The 16,029-nt window shown below is 40.9% G+C and overlaps 1 protein-coding gene across 1 annotated transcript in view; it reads right to left on the reverse strand.

Moving 5' to 3' along the window:
* The window catches only part of LOC143033364 (glucose dehydrogenase [FAD, quinone]-like), a 54,664-nt gene that overhangs the window by 21,659 nt on the left and 16,976 nt on the right, over window positions 1–16,029 (reverse strand). Inside the window, exons 7-12 of the mRNA XM_076198703.1 lie at window positions 14,400–14,556; window positions 12,372–12,529; window positions 9,631–9,808; window positions 9,033–9,103; window positions 5,935–6,086; window positions 5,111–5,297 (exon numbers count right to left, since the gene is read on the reverse strand). Of these exons, the coding sequence (XP_076054818.1) occupies window positions 5,156–5,297; window positions 5,935–6,086; window positions 9,033–9,103; window positions 9,631–9,808; window positions 12,372–12,529; window positions 14,400–14,556 (858 nt within the window). The 3' untranslated portion in view covers window positions 5,111–5,155. The remainder of the gene's footprint in view (window positions 1–5,110; window positions 5,298–5,934; window positions 6,087–9,032; window positions 9,104–9,630; window positions 9,809–12,371; window positions 12,530–14,399; window positions 14,557–16,029) is intronic.

The raw sequence follows: 16,029 nt of genomic DNA on the forward strand, positions 1-16,029 counted from the left end.
CACACACACACACACACACACACACACACACACTGAATGGTCCCGAGTGCAAATATTAATCTTTTTTCAACTACATTAACTTTTTCACTTTAATTCAATGTCATCACGATCGAGACTGACAATGCGCTGGACGAAGACATATGCGGAAACTGATACGTATTGAAACCAAGGACTCGAACTCAGCTCAGACGTACCAAGTGAACAGTGATTCTAACCACTGCCCCATCAAGAGAGATATATGTTCAGCACAGTTTCTTATATTTGTATGCTCGAGTTACATATATATACACGAATCATATGCTCAACCTATCCTCGCTATGATGGTGCAATGGCAGTATATACGCGTGGGCTAGTGTTATACACACACACACATACACTGAATGGTCCCTAGTGCAAATATTTTTTTTTCAACCACATTAACTTTTTCACTTTAATTCAATGTCATCACGATCGAGACTTACAATGCGTTCGACGAAGACATATACGGAAACTGATACGTAGTGAAGCCAAGGACTCGAACTCAGCTCAGACGTACCAAGGGAACAGTGACTCTAATCACCGCGCCATCATGAGAGATATAAGTTGAACACAGTTTCTTATATTTGTATCCTCGAGTTACATACACGTACACGAATCTTATGCTCAACCCATCCCCGCTATGATGGTGCAATGGCAGTATGTACGCGTGGGCAAGTGTTATACACACGCACATTGGGGACCATTCAGTGTGTGTATAACACTTGCCCACGCGTACATACTGCCACTGCACCATCATAGCGGGGGTTGAGTTCGAGTCCTTGGCTTCAATACTTATCAGTTTCCTCATATGTCTTCGTCGAGCGCATTGTCAGTCTCGATCGTGATGACATTGAATTAAAGTGAAAAAGTTAATGTGGTTGAAAAAAATCAATATCTGCACTGGGGACCATTCAGTGTGTGTGTGTGTATAACACTTGTCCACACGTACATACTGCCATTGCACCATCATAGCGGGGATGGGTTGAGCATAAGATTCGTGTATATGTATGTAACTCGAGCATACAAATATAAGAAACTATGCTCAACTTATATCTCTCTTGATGGCGCAGTAGTTTGAGTCACTGTTCACTTGGTGCGTCTGAGCTGAGTTCGAGTCCTTGGCTTCACTACGTATCAGTTTCCACATATGTCTCCGTCGAGCGCATTGTCAGTCTCGATCGTGATGACATTGAATTAAAGTGAAAAAGTTAATGTAGTTGAAAAAAGATTAATATTTGCACTGGGGACCATTCAGTGTGTGTTTGTATAACACTTGCCGACGCGTACACACTCCCATTGCACCATCATAGCGGGGATGGGTTGAGCATATAATTCGTGTATATGTATGTAACTCGAGCATACAAATATAAGAAACTGTGCTCAACATATATCTCTCTTGATGGGGCAGTGGTTAGAGTCACTGTTCACTTGGTACGTCTGAGCTGAGTTCAAGTCCTTGGCTTCACTACGTATCAGTTACCGCATATGTCTCCGTCAAGCGCATTGTCAGTCTCGATCGTGATGACATTGAATTAAAGTGAAATAGTTAATGTGGTTGAAAAAAGACACACACACACACACACACACAAACACACACACACACACACACACACACACACACACACACACAAACACACACACACACACACACATATATATATATATATATATATATATATATATATATATGTATATATGTATATAAAGATTGAGAAATTAAGGAGAGGTGGCAAATGAAACGTTAAGGTTAGAGTATCGCGTTTTATTTAGACCAGACGTTTTGACCTCCTAGGTCTTCTTCAGTGGAGTAAAGCTGGAAGAATACATCAAACCCGTTAACAACTTTTATTTGGGAACGACTCCTCCTCTTGCGATCTGACAGGACTTGCTGATCTTACTTAGGTCATTTAACCCCACACTCACCAAACGGAAACTGTGCTGACGTTTGGGCCCAGGACATACGAGTAAACCCCCCTTGGGAATTGGTGGTATTTTCGGTGCCAATGTATGCCACGTCCAGAGCTTTTCTTCTCCTTTTCTACTGTTATCTGCGGAAGACATGGGATTCTTTCCAGTTTTGTAGATGGTTATCTTCCTCAATGTGGAGCACTAGAGCATTGGAGGTTGTATAGTATCTCACGTCCCTCTTATGCTCTTGAAGCCTCTTCTCTAGGCCACGTCCAGTACCACCTATGCATGCTTTCTCGCAGCCTGCACAAGGAATTTTATATATTATGTTTTTATTTTCTATGTGGTCTTCTGTATTCTTGATGAGTTCGCCAATTTTCGTTCCCGCTGCTGTAACTAGATTGGTGTTTTTTAAGATATTACTGATTATTTGTGTGTATTTTGAGTTTGGTGCAGAAATAAATACTTTGTTGTTTGTGTCCTCAGTTGTAGGAATGTTGTTTCTTTCCATGATTTTAATTGCCTTCTGTTTCAATTTGATAAGGAAACCCAAAGAATATGCTAGCACCTGGAAAGATTTGAAGATATAATTAATCTCCTCTTGTAGAGATTATTTACTGCATATCCTTAGGGCCCTTTGTAGGAATCCAATAAATATCCCTGATTCAATTCTAGAATTGTAAACTGAATAAAAATGTACATATTCCTCTGTGTTCGTTGGATTTTCTGTATACTTTGAATTTAATTTTGATCTCAGTCCTCATTACTAAAGTATCTAGAAATGGAATTTTGCCATGCATTTCTTCCTCTGTACATTTTGTTCTATGTTAATTAACTGGGCTAACTTTTGTTGTAAATTAACGGGCTTGGGGACCAATAATAAAATGTCATCAACATATTGCCACCAATGTGTATCTTTACCCATGATTTTGATGTAATTTTTCCTTTCTAATTCTTCTAAATACAAACAAACTAACACTGAACTAAGGGGAGATCCCATGGTCAATTCACTATGTTGGTAATACACCTAATTGAATATAACGGGGCCGAAGTTGATACGGGTATATCATATACCTCTCTATCTACATGTATATATATATATATATATATATATATATATATATATATATATATATATATATGTATGTATATGTATATATATATATATATATATATATATATATATATATATATATATATATATATACATACATATATACATATACCAAAGGCTTTTCCCCCTACACGGCGGTAGCCAAAAAGAAAAAAGGCATAGAAACCGCTCCCATTCATTCCATTTCCTATATATTTCACTCCCCTTCACCTAGTTGTATTTTACGGGAAGGGTAGCTATGCTCGTGATGTCCCGTCTTCATATCTCATTTTATCTAGACTGTTTTTAGATTCGTGTATTGTTTTTGCACACACCACTTTCTCATCTAACTTGTTCTAAATGTCTATTACTCTGTGAGGAAAGCTGTTCTTTTTCAGATCTCTTCTATAATTGTCTTTCTTGATTTTCTTTCCATGTCCTCTTGTATTTCTACTATCCCATTTTATCAGATCCTCTCTATCAACAGTTTCTATGCCTTTCATGATTCTATAAATAGTTATCAAGTCTCCTCTCTCTCTTCTTTGCTCTAATGTCTGTAGCTCAAGTTTGGTTTGTCTCTCTTCATATGATAGTTTTGAGAGTGTTGGTGCCAATTTTGTAATTGCTCTTTGTATTCTTTTAAGCTTTGTTATACATTTTTTTATACTTGGTGACCACGTCGTCGGTGCATATTCCAATCTTAGTCTTATCAAAGTGACTAGTATTTTCTTCACAATTTCATTATCTAGGTATGTAAATGCCACTTTGATTGTTCTTATTAAATTATAAGTTTATCCAAATTTTTTTTTTTATATGTTTCTCAGAGGACATATTATTCATGATAATAACTCCCAGGTCCTTCTCATTTTCTACTTTTCTTATTCCTTCTTCTCCCAATTCATATTATCCCATTATTCTTTTATTGCTTCTTCCAAATTCCATTATACTACACTTCTTAATATTGAATTCCATCTCCCACTTCCTATTCCATTCCCATACTTTATTGAGATCACTCTGTAGTGATTCACAATCTTCTTCAGTGTTCATTTTTTTCAAAAATTTTGCATAATCCGCAAAGAAGCTCATATAACTTTTAATTCCTTTATCCATATCAGCATCCACTTCAGCAATTTTTCATGTATTCCTCCTTCTGTTTCCAATTTCTTAAGCAACTTCTTATGTGGCACCTTATCAAAAGCTTTTTTCAGGTCTAGAAATGCATAATCAGCCCATCCATCTCTTTCTTGTATTATATCTATTAGCCTTGAATAGAAACACATTAAGTTTGTGACGCATGATCGTCCTTGTCTAAACCCAAATTGTCTTAGATTTAGTACGTTGTTTTTTTTTTCTAAATGCTTTACCCATCTAATTTTGATCATTCTTTCACAAATTTTAGCTATCGTACTTGAAAGAGAGACCGGTTAGTTAGTAGGGTCTTCCTTGTTTCCCCCTTTATATATTGGTACTATATTTGCTCTTTTCCAATCTTCTGGAACTTTTCCTTCTTTCACGGAACTGTTTATTAGACTATATATTTTGTCTGCTAGTTCATTCCTGCATTCTCTCAAAATCCAGTGTGCCATTTCATCTGGACCATGCGATTTTCTGACATTGAGATTACTCAAGTGTTTCATTATTTCATTCCTTGATACTTCTATCTCTTTCATAGGGAGAAAAGCCCTCAGCATATGTTTGTTTATATGCACGACTTATTCCTTCAGAACTGATAAACTAGGTCTGGAGTGGCAGAGTGGCGACTGGGGAGGAATATGATTATACTTCGTGTATTCGAATACTTCGCAAACCCAAACACCTTGTGACCCAGCGAGTTCAGATATGGAAATGACTGTTTTACACATATATATCGTTGATACAGGGGGAAAGCTTTGGACTCCAGTTCCATCACGTTTGGTCCCTTTCCACATAATACCATTTCATTTCGAATTGCATTGCTTCAGAAATGTGTTGAATCAAGGACTTTACTATAGGTAAGTATAATTCAGAGAATCCTGGGAAATCGTCGGCTACTATCCAGTGAATGGCATTTTCAGTGGATCAGATTTGTTACCTCAATTGTCTATGACCTACCTTCCTGTCATCGTGGCGTGCAAGACCTCCTTCTCGGTCTTTGTGTCATCGGAGGGCTCCCCAGTCTTCTTTGATCATGTCAGCCGCTTTCTCGCCGATCATGACGCAGGGAGCGTTTAGGCTGCTCGTCGTAATATGGGGCATGATGGATGCGTCCGCCACTCGAAGACCTTTGACGCCCCGGACCCTGCAAAAAAGAAATAAAATAGAATAAACAGATACATACATACATATACCAAAGGCTTTTTCCCCTACACGGGGGGTAGCTAAAAAGAAAAAGGCATAGAAACCACTCCCACCCATTCCATTTTCTTTATATTCCACTCCCCTCCACCCTCCTCCTTCCCTCTTATCTTTGCACCTCCTGGGTGACGGGTCATCCCTGCATCCTGTCCACTGCCCTGGGTCAGAAGCAGTATCGCAAGACATATAAAAACGTGACAAAAAAAGGAATAGTTAAGTTAATAGATAAATATGATGAAATAAAACAAGAGGAAAAAATTAAACAAAAGATAAAATAGATGAATAAATGAATAGATAAAATGGAATAAGATAAAGTAAAACTAGATGAATAAAATAATAGAATAAAATAAATAAGCAAACAAGTAATAAAAGATAAAAAAGAAATGAAATGAAATGAAATAAAGTGGAATATAATAAACAAAGGATAGATTAGAATAACATTGATAAATGAAATGGCACAGGTTTCGAAGGAGACTTCATTTGCATTTATTTATTTAGTCGTTCATGCATTTCAATTACCTATTTATTCATTTACGTACATACTTTTTCAACCCGTACAGTAAAGGGATATGACAACTTACCTTAATCTGGGGCTGACCACGCCCATGGGATCTCGGGGGCCGGCCATCTTGCACGTGCCTGCTGGATGGTACCCCGTGGTGGCCATGTGCCTCGCGAAGCAGCCCCAGTAGTCATCAGATCCAAGGGTATAATTCTTACAACCAGACAAGACCTGCAAAGTAGTTTTTGAGAAAGTTAAAGAAAAAGAAAAGAAAATTATATATATATATATATATATATGTATGTATGTATATATATATGTATATGTATATATATATATATATATGTATGTATACACACACATATACATACATATATATATATATATATATATATATATATATGTTGAGACCTGGGGACAGGCGTGAGGAAGGTGGAAAAGTAAGACACGGGACTAGAGCCGAGTTTATTCCTGACCGGTTTCGCTTATAGCTTCTTCTGAAAAAGCTATCACCAATCCTCTGAAGAAGCTATAAGTGAAACCGGTCAGGCATAATATCAGCCCTAGACCCGTGTCTTACTCTTCCACCGTCCTCCATATAGGTCTAGGTATATGTATATATATATATATATATATATATATATATATATATATATATATATATATATATATGATTGTGTGTGTGATTCATTGATTCGCTTTAACGTCGCAAACTCCCCCTAACAGGAGGCTAGGACAGAACCCTTACAATGGACCTTGCAGCGTGGAATCTAATGAAACATGCCCTTGGTCCAACCCGCTGGTGGCGGATTTCGAACTGCCGTCACCTCGACTTTCACCACAAGTAGCGACGCTCCCACCCACTCGGCCAACAAGCATCCATAGATACTTATATACATACATACATATATACATACATATATATATACATATATATATATATATATACATACATACATACATATACATACATACATATATATATATATATATATATATATATATATATATATATATATATATATATATATAAAATGTAGAATGAGAAAAGCAAGTAAATGTCTTGGGGAATTAAAAGATATAATGAAAAATAGACATTTGGGAATTGATGCTAAGAAGAGGTTGTATGAAAGAGTGAATGTGCCGACAACATTGCATGGGGCAGAAACATGGAGCATAAAAGATGAAGAGAGGAAGAGTTTAAGTGTGTTTGTTATGAAATGCCTGAGAAGTATGGTAAGGGTTACTGGGCTGGACAGAGTAAGAAACGAGGTGAGGAGGAGAGCGGGGGAGGAAAAGGAGTTGTGAGACAGGGTTATTGAAAGACTATTGGGATGGTTTGGACACATGGAAAGGATGAGTGAAGAAAGATTAGTAAAATATGTGTGGAAGGCAGAGGTGGGAGGAGTGAACATGAGGGGGGAGGGACCATGGATGAGATGGATGGATGGGGTAGGAGGAGTATTGGAAAAGAGGGGAATGTCTGTTGAGGAAGGAAGGCAGCAGATAGAAGATAGGGGTGAGTTGAGAATGGTTGTGTATGGATGATGTGGTGATGCATGGATGGGGGTGAGTGGGAGATGGGGGTAGAGTAAGTGTGAATAATATTTTGACGCAGCCCGAAGGGATTTCCCCCCCTCTTCTCTTTTTCTGCAAGATGTGATGGAGAGGGGGGTCGCCGATAAAATGAAGCGGCCCTGCTGTGGATATGCTGTGTCTTGCTACACTGCTTCTGACCCAGTGCAGTTGGCGAGATGCAGGGATGACCCGTCATCCAGATGGAGCCAAGATAAAAGGGAGGTAGGGGGGTGAATGTGGGTGGAGTGTGTGAGGATGGAATGGGTGGGAGTTAATTTTATGCCTTTGTTTTTAGATACCTACTTTATAAAGGGGAAAAAGCCGTTGGTATGTATGTATGTATGTATATGTATATATATATATATATATATATATATATATGTATATATATATATACATATATATATATATATATATATATATATATATATATATGTATATACATAATGCATTACGATACAACGGGGACCAATAAAGGTACCTGCTAGATGGACCTCCGAAAGAATCATCTAGACGACCATTTCTTAAATAGTGCAACACCCTTACCATTACCTTTAGGTCCATCCCAGAGGGTCTTATATTCGGTCTCCGGACTGGGTTTAAGGTTTGCCAATTTCGACTCTGTCTCCTTCAGCATTTCAAATAATGTAAGGAGAGCTGACAGCCAGCGACTGTTCACCTCCTACTACTATAAGCAAGAGACACAGAAACTGCTCAACACTAAAACAAACGCGAGGTCTATCATATCAACATACATACATACATATACCAAGGCTTTTTTCCCCTTACAAGAGAGGTAGCCAAAAAGGAAAAGGCATAAAATCATTCCCACCCATTCCATCCCTGAAAACACTCCACACCCCTCCACCCTCCATCTTATCTTAGCACCTCCTGGATGACGGGTCATCCCTGCATCTTGTCCACAAATGCCAGGAAAAGAGCTAATAGGTCATTAAGATTTGTTGCCAGGACGGTTACAAACAAAAGTGCATATGTAGTTATCAAACTCTATCTGGCGATAGACCCATCCTTGACTATGCGGTGTAGTTTTGTTTCTGTCCTATAGAATGGACATTAACTCACTAAAATCTGTACAAAGGAGAATGACCAAAATGATACATGGGCTCAGAAATTTACTTTACGAAGACAGAGCTTAGGCACTTTAAATCACAGTCTCAGAAAAGACAAAGAGTGCGGGGTGATCTAATAGAGATATTCAAATGGGTCAAGGGGTTTAACAAGGGTCATCATATTAAGACATTCTCCCCTTGTACATCTCATCACCTTTATCTTCAACTTTCTCCTTTCGCACACCGTTCCAAATTCCGTCACTAACTTCCTTACTCCCTCCTCTAACCTTACTCCCTTCATCACTGTACCTTCCTTTTTTTTAGACAGTCCGCATGACACCCATCCAACCCAGGTGCCTTACCTGTTCTTATCATTTTAATAGCTGCCTCATCTTTCCTTATTTCTCCTCCATTTCCTCATTCATAACTGTCGTTTTCTTAGCGCTTCCAACTGCAACTAAATACAAATGAATCAACTCATGAAGCAATTGGCTAATGGCTAAGAATATTTGGGTGATGATCTTCTGACCTTATCGTGGAACTGGACTCCGAAGTTCTTCATGGCTCTTGTGTTTCCCACCTCTAAGGCGAATCTCACTCCTGGAGTTTAAGGTTATTATCAGTAACAATGGCAGCAAAAATGATGACGATGTGGTAATGGTGTTGGCGGTGATGATGGTGATGATATTAATAATAATAGTAATAATGATAATGATACATATGATAACAGTAACAATAACGATTATGATGGTGATAATGATGATGATGATGATGATGATGATGATGATGATGATGATGATGATGATGATGATGATGATGATGATGCTGATGATGCTGATGATGATGATGATGATGATGATGATGATGATGATGATGATGATGATGATGATGATGATGATGATGATGATGATGATGATGATGATGATGGTGGTGGTGGTGATGATGATGATGATGGTGATGATGATGATGATGATGATGATGATGATGATGATGATGATGATGATGATGATGATGATGATGATGATGATGATGATGATGATGATGATGATGATGATGATGATGATGGTGATGATGATGATGATGATGGTGATGATGATGATGACAATTACAACAATGATAAATCAAACCTTTGACGATCGTGGCGACATCTTGAGGATGACTCAGGTAGTTGGGGTCGATGAAAGGAGGTGCGAAGGGGTTCTTGGAGGATAGTGTCACCGATCCCCGGCTCAGCGGGCGGGTCAGTAACGGAGCCATCGTGATGCCCTCCCGCCCGTACAGGGGGCCGAAGTAGTCTCGGAAGACCTGGAGGAGGCAGAGAAGAGAGGGTTGGTTTGTTGGTTAGTTAAGTGGTTGGTTAGTTCCTTAGTTGATTAGTTAGTTTAGTTAGTTGGTAAGGTACCTGATTTAGAGTAACTGCGGCCGAAGTTGTCACCTTTGCCCTATTATGCGCTATGGGGAATGTTGGGAAATTGGATAGGAGTGCGGGATTCGAACCCACAACTAAGCAAATGCGAGACCTGCACGCTTCCGATTACTGGCTTCTCTCATAAAGATGGGCATCAAAGAGAATCATCTCCCAGCTCCCCATCTTCAAAACATTCTTCTGGCGGTGCAGCCCCGTGGGGCTGGTACTCGGTCTCCGGACAAGGTCCAAGATCTCTCGTAATTTTGTTACTGCTCCGCATTTCTTAATACTACAAGGTGGTGATCCAGATGCTGTTACATAGTCCGAGGTTTATTCTCGAAGGGTCTACTAAAACAGTGGTTCCCAAACTAGGGGGCAAACCCTACCAAGGGAGGCGTGAGGAGTATACAAATGCAGAGGTAATTATCAAACTCTATCTAGCGTTAGTTAGACCCATCCTTGACTATGCGGTACAGTTTTGGTCTCCGTCTTATAGAATGGGGATCAATTTACTAGAATCAGTACAAAGGAGAATGACCAAAATGATACATGAGCTCAGAAATTTACCTTACGAGGGGAGGCTGAGGCACCTTAACTTACACTCTCTGGAAAGACGCAGATTGCCGGGTGATTTAATAGAGGTGTTCAAGTGGATCAAAGGTGACACAAACAAGGTCATCATGTTAAGACAACAGGGAAGGATTCGCAGTAATGGATTTAAACGGGACAAATTTAGATTTAAGAAGGAAATGGGCAAGAACTGGTTTACTAATAGGGTGGTCAACTAATGGAATAGGGAGCACTGAAACTATCGGTTGTTTTAATAAACGGTTAAACAACTTTATGGATGGGGATGACAGGTGGCAAAGGACATGGAACTGCCTAGTGTAGGCATTATGGTCTCTTGTATTCTCCTTCATTCTTATGTAACAAGTATCTACCATTTCATACGTACAAAGTGTAATTCTATCAGTCACCCAACCTGTTTTCTAACAAGTTAGCAAAGTGCTAAGATATAGATAGAGTCTCGGTAGCTCAGTTGGTAGAGCGTCGGCTTTGCTTCTCGCAAGCCTCGGTTCGAGTCCGGGGACGAACGTCGGAATTATTTGATTAACATCGCCGTCACTGGTGATTCTATTCCGGTATAGATAGAAAAAACATGTATTTTCATACAAGTGCAAAAAAGATGGATGGAGGCGGCGGGTCTGTTGAAAGCCAAAAGGGGGCGTCATGTAAAATAGTTTAGGAGCCACTGTATCAGAAGGTCTAGGGTCGATTGCCTGGTTTCTAGTCGGTAGAACACGAGTCAACAAATGATCAATTACTAATCAACATTATGAATGACTATCTTGCTGCATTGCCACTGACCCGGGCAGTGGGCAGGAGACAGGAAGCTAAGATGAGAGGGAAACTATGGGGGTGGATAGGAGAAGAATGGGTGGTGGTGAGTAGTGGTGGTGAGTAGTGGTGGTGGTGAGTGGTGGCGAGTAGTGGTGGTGGTGAGTAATGGTGAGTGATGGTGAGTAGTGGTGGTGGTGAGTGAAGGTGAGTAGTGGTGTTGGTAAGTAGTGAGTAGTAGTGGTGGTGAACAGTGGTGGTGGTGAGTGGTGAATAGTAGTAGTGGTGGTGTGGTAAGAAGTAGTGGTGGTGGTGCGTGGTGAGTAGTAGTGGTGGTGGTCATTGTTAGTACTCGTAGTGGTGGTGAGTGGTCAGTAGTAGTAGTGATGGTGAACAGTGGTGATGGTAAGTAGTGGTGGTGAGTGGTGAGTAGTAATGGTGGTGGTGAACAGTGGTGGTCATCGTCATCATCATCATCGTCATCATCATCATCATCATCATCATCATCATCATCATCATCATCATCATCATCATCATCATCATCATCATCATCATCACCACCACCACCACCATCATCATCATCATCATCATCATCATCATCATCATCATCATCATCATCATCATCATCATCATCATCATCATCATCATCATCATCATCATCGTCGTCGTCATTATCAGTCATTATCATCGTCATTATCATCGTCATCATACGTCATCATACATCATCATCATCATCATCATCATCATCATCATCATCATCACCATCATCACCATCATCATTATATGTCGTTGTCATCATCATCATCATCATCATCATCATCATCATCATCATCATCATCATCATCATCATCATCATCATCATCATCATCATCGTCATTATCATCGTCATTATCATCATCATCATAAATCATCATCATCATCATCATCATCACCATCATCATTATATGTCGTCGTCATCATCATCATCATCATCATCATCATCATCATCATCATCATCATCATCATCATCATCATCATCATCATCATCATCATCATCGTCATCACTATTATTATGATTATTATAAATTATGAATTATGATTATGATTAATCATCACCATCATCATTATTTCAGAGACACTTACCTCCTCGTCGAGGCCAAGGATCCTGCGAAAGAGGATACCCTTGTCGATCGCTGGCGTCGCGGACGTGAACAAGACCTGGATGTCGGGCCACTCTGGGTCGTCAGGGTTGAGCCGAGGCCATGCCATGGCCTCAAAGGCCAATGGGGATGTCAGAGGCCCTGAAACAAGGGACAGAGGGCTAACGTGGCTGGAACTGGGTCAAGGGAAGCCTGAGAAAGCTGAAGCTTGGTACATGAAGCCTGAGTTTGCTGAAACCATGACAGTGAGACTTCGTGTGTTGGAACTATATGGAGCTGAGGAGCCTACGCCAGGAGGCACTGAGTAGCTGCGGCCGAAGCCGTCACCTTTGCCCTATGAGCTTGGACACAACTTGTGGCAGGTAATGACTTTGCTTACAGAAATCTGGACTTCTTTAAGAACATTTCGACAGTATGTCTAACATTCGCAAAGTTTACAATCTTTCGATTCATCACCAACTGCTGGGAATAGGAGAGGTGTGCGGGATTCGAACCCACAACTAAGCGGATGCGAGACCAGCACGCTTCCGTTTACCCCCCCAGAAGCAAATTTGATAACATTCAGACAAGTTAGCGCAATAGTATGATAAAGTGGTTGATGACATTTAGCCTTAATAAGTTCATGCAGCACATTACTAAATATAACACTTACAATCACATCCTTTGACAAAGGTTGTGATGTTACCCTGATGAGCCCCGAATCTATTAAATCATGACGTTAACTAACTATCGTAACCACTTAACTAAGAAGGCGAGAGGGTACAGGGAGTCGGTTCGAACCCCGCAAGTCACCGAAAAGAGGCTATTGCGCTTAGCCACCTCACTGAGCGGATAAAGGCTACATTAGTTTTATGCATTCAATACTTTAGGCCCTGTTCACACTAGCAGTTTGAACTGCGCGGAAACCGCGATGGTACCGCATATTCAAGGTAAAACTGCGCGGTTTTGTGTGAACGCCTCCATTGACTTACGTCGTAATTGAACTCCCAACGCTCAAACCGCTAGTGTGAACAGGGCCTAAGGGATCTATGTGACACCTCTACGGACCAACGTCACTTAGTATTTTTATCTTGACTGGAGGTTGATCTCCATTCACAATAAAAAGCTGATCAATTTCAACTTCTATTGTTCTTCTGTTACTCTACCTAAATGTTCCCTTCATCTATTATATCTCTGTTAATTGGTCTCTTTGGATAGAAGCGCCGGTTGATAATGACTAAATAAAAATACTCCCTATCCCCTCCCCCTTCCCCTTCCCCTTCCTCCTCCTCTTTCCTCTACCCATGTTTTCCTTTTCATTTCCCCTCGTTTCCCCTTTTCTGCTCCTCCTCTTTCTCCTCCCCCTCTTCCTCCTTTCTCTTTTTCCCCTCTCTCTTCTTCCCTTCTTCCTCCTCTTTCCCCTCATTTTTCCCTTTTTCTCCTTTTCCCCACCCTCCCCTTCCCCTCCTCATCCTCCCCCTTCTCTCCTTTTCCCCTCCCTCCCCTTCTCCTCTTCCTCCTCCTTCTCTCCTTTTCCCCTCCCTCCCCTTCTCCTCTTCCTCCTCTTTCTCCTCCCCAGCTTTCCCCTTCCTCCTTTTTCCCTTTCCCTCTCTTCCTCCTCTTTCCCCTCCCGATCTCACTCATATTTCTGTTATCCTCACTCTCCTTCCCTCTCTTCCTCCCCATTCCCCTCTCCCTTTTCTTCCTCTTTCCCCTCACCATCTTCCTCTTTTCTCCTTTTTTTCCCTTCCTCGTTCTTTCCTTCTTCCTCTTTGCCCTCCCCATCTTCCTCTTTCTCCTTTTTACCCTCCTTCCCAATCCTCTCTTTCTTCTCTTCCCCCTCCCATCTTCTTCTTCTTTCCCCTCTCCATCTTCCCTGGCGTCAATGACCATTGATGTTGCGACGCCAGATAAATCCCAATTATTCATTACTCCATCTTCCCCTTTTCTCCTTTACCTCTCCCTCCCTCCCTCCCTCCCTCTCCTTCTTCCTCCTCTTCCCCCTCCTCCACCTTCCTCCTTTTTCACGAACCTTGCCTCTGGTGAATGAAGTCTTTGGCCGCGGAGGGCCTCAGGAAGGTCAACAGGTTGAGAGCCGACGCGGGTCTCGATGTCCAGGAGAGTCCAAGAAGGATCGGGTGGTCTTGAAGGTTCTGCCCCACGCCGGGGAGGTCCACAACTACGGGGATCTGTGCTCGTTTTAAGGAAGTCGTTAACGACCTAGTTATCGAGGACGTTACTATCTAAAGGGGTATCACACTGGGCTATTTTCCCTCTCACATCCTACCTCCGGCCTCCATTTGAATGATTAAAATATGACTTCGCTTACAGAAGTCTAGACTTCTTTAAGAACATTTCGACAATATGTCTAACATTCGTATGGGTTTATGATCTTTTAATTCGTCACCCGACTTTGCTATATATGACAGAAATTATTTGATATTTGGAGATTTGAAAAATGAAATATTGTAACCGAAGTCCTTTATACTCAAAAGAACTCTCAACGATCGGCGTTGGTGAAGCCCGAGCAAGCCTAATGTGATAAGCCCGTGCAAGCCCAAAGTGATAAGCCCGTGCAAGCCCAGTGTGATAGCCCCTATCCCTATCACTTGTAGCTTTACCATCACCAATATAAATTCTGTTTAACATCGCGAACTCCCCCTATAAGGAGGCTAGGACGGTGCCCCTTACAGAGGACTTAGTAGCGTGGTATTTAATGGTATTTGATGATTTATACCTTTGGTCCAACTCGCTAGTGGCAGGGTTTGAAGTACCGTCACATTGACTTCCACTGCAGGTGACGACGCTCTAAGTTGCTACTATCGAGTTACAGAAGAAAATATCAATCTATTTGTCTATTTATATCCACTCATTCGTTTATCTATTTATTTCAATTATTTCTTTAGAATGATCTACCTATCTACATTTATTCTATTCAGTCGCACCGTTTTGTTTAGCTAGTTCTATTTTTACTCATCTGGGGACAAATAAGTAGATAGATAAACAGAGGGAGAGAGATAGAAAACTAGATTGATAGGCAGATAGATTGATAGATAGTTATACAGATAAAGGAAAAGAAAAAGAGAAATAAGAGAGAGAGAGAGAGAGAGAGAGAGAGAGAGAGAGAGAGAGAGAGAGAGAGAGAGAGAGAGAGAGAGAGAGAGAGAGAGAGAGAGAGAGAGAGAGAGAGAGAGAGAGAGAGAGAGAGAGAGAGAGAGAGAGAGAGAGAGAGAGAGAGAGAGAGAGAGAGAGAGAGAGAGATAGAGAGAGAGAGAGAGAGAGAGAGAGAGAGAGAGAGAGAGAGAGAGAGAGGAGAGAGCGAGAAAGAGAGAGATAGAGAAGGAGGAGGAGGAGAAGAAGAAGAAGGAGAAGGAGAAGGAGAAGGAGAAGGAGAAGGAGAAGGAGAAGGAGAAGGAGAAGTAGAAGGAGAAGGAGAAGGAGGAGAAGGAGAAGGAGAAGGAGAAGTAGAAGGAGAAGGAGAAGGAGAAGGAGGAGAAGGAGAAGTAGAAGGAGAAGGAGAAGGAGAAAGAGGAGAAAGAAATAGAGACAGACAGAGGCAGAGACAGAGGCAGAGACAGCGACAGACAGAGATGGACAGAGACAGACAGAGACAGACAGAGACAGAGACAAACAGGGAGACAACAAGACAAAAGAGACAGATA

This window comes from Oratosquilla oratoria, chromosome 15 (genome assembly GCF_046742065.1).
Source record: "Oratosquilla oratoria isolate Oo_2021 chromosome 15, ASM4674206v1, whole genome shotgun sequence".
NCBI classification, from domain to species: domain Eukaryota; kingdom Metazoa; phylum Arthropoda; class Malacostraca; order Stomatopoda; family Squillidae; genus Oratosquilla; species Oratosquilla oratoria.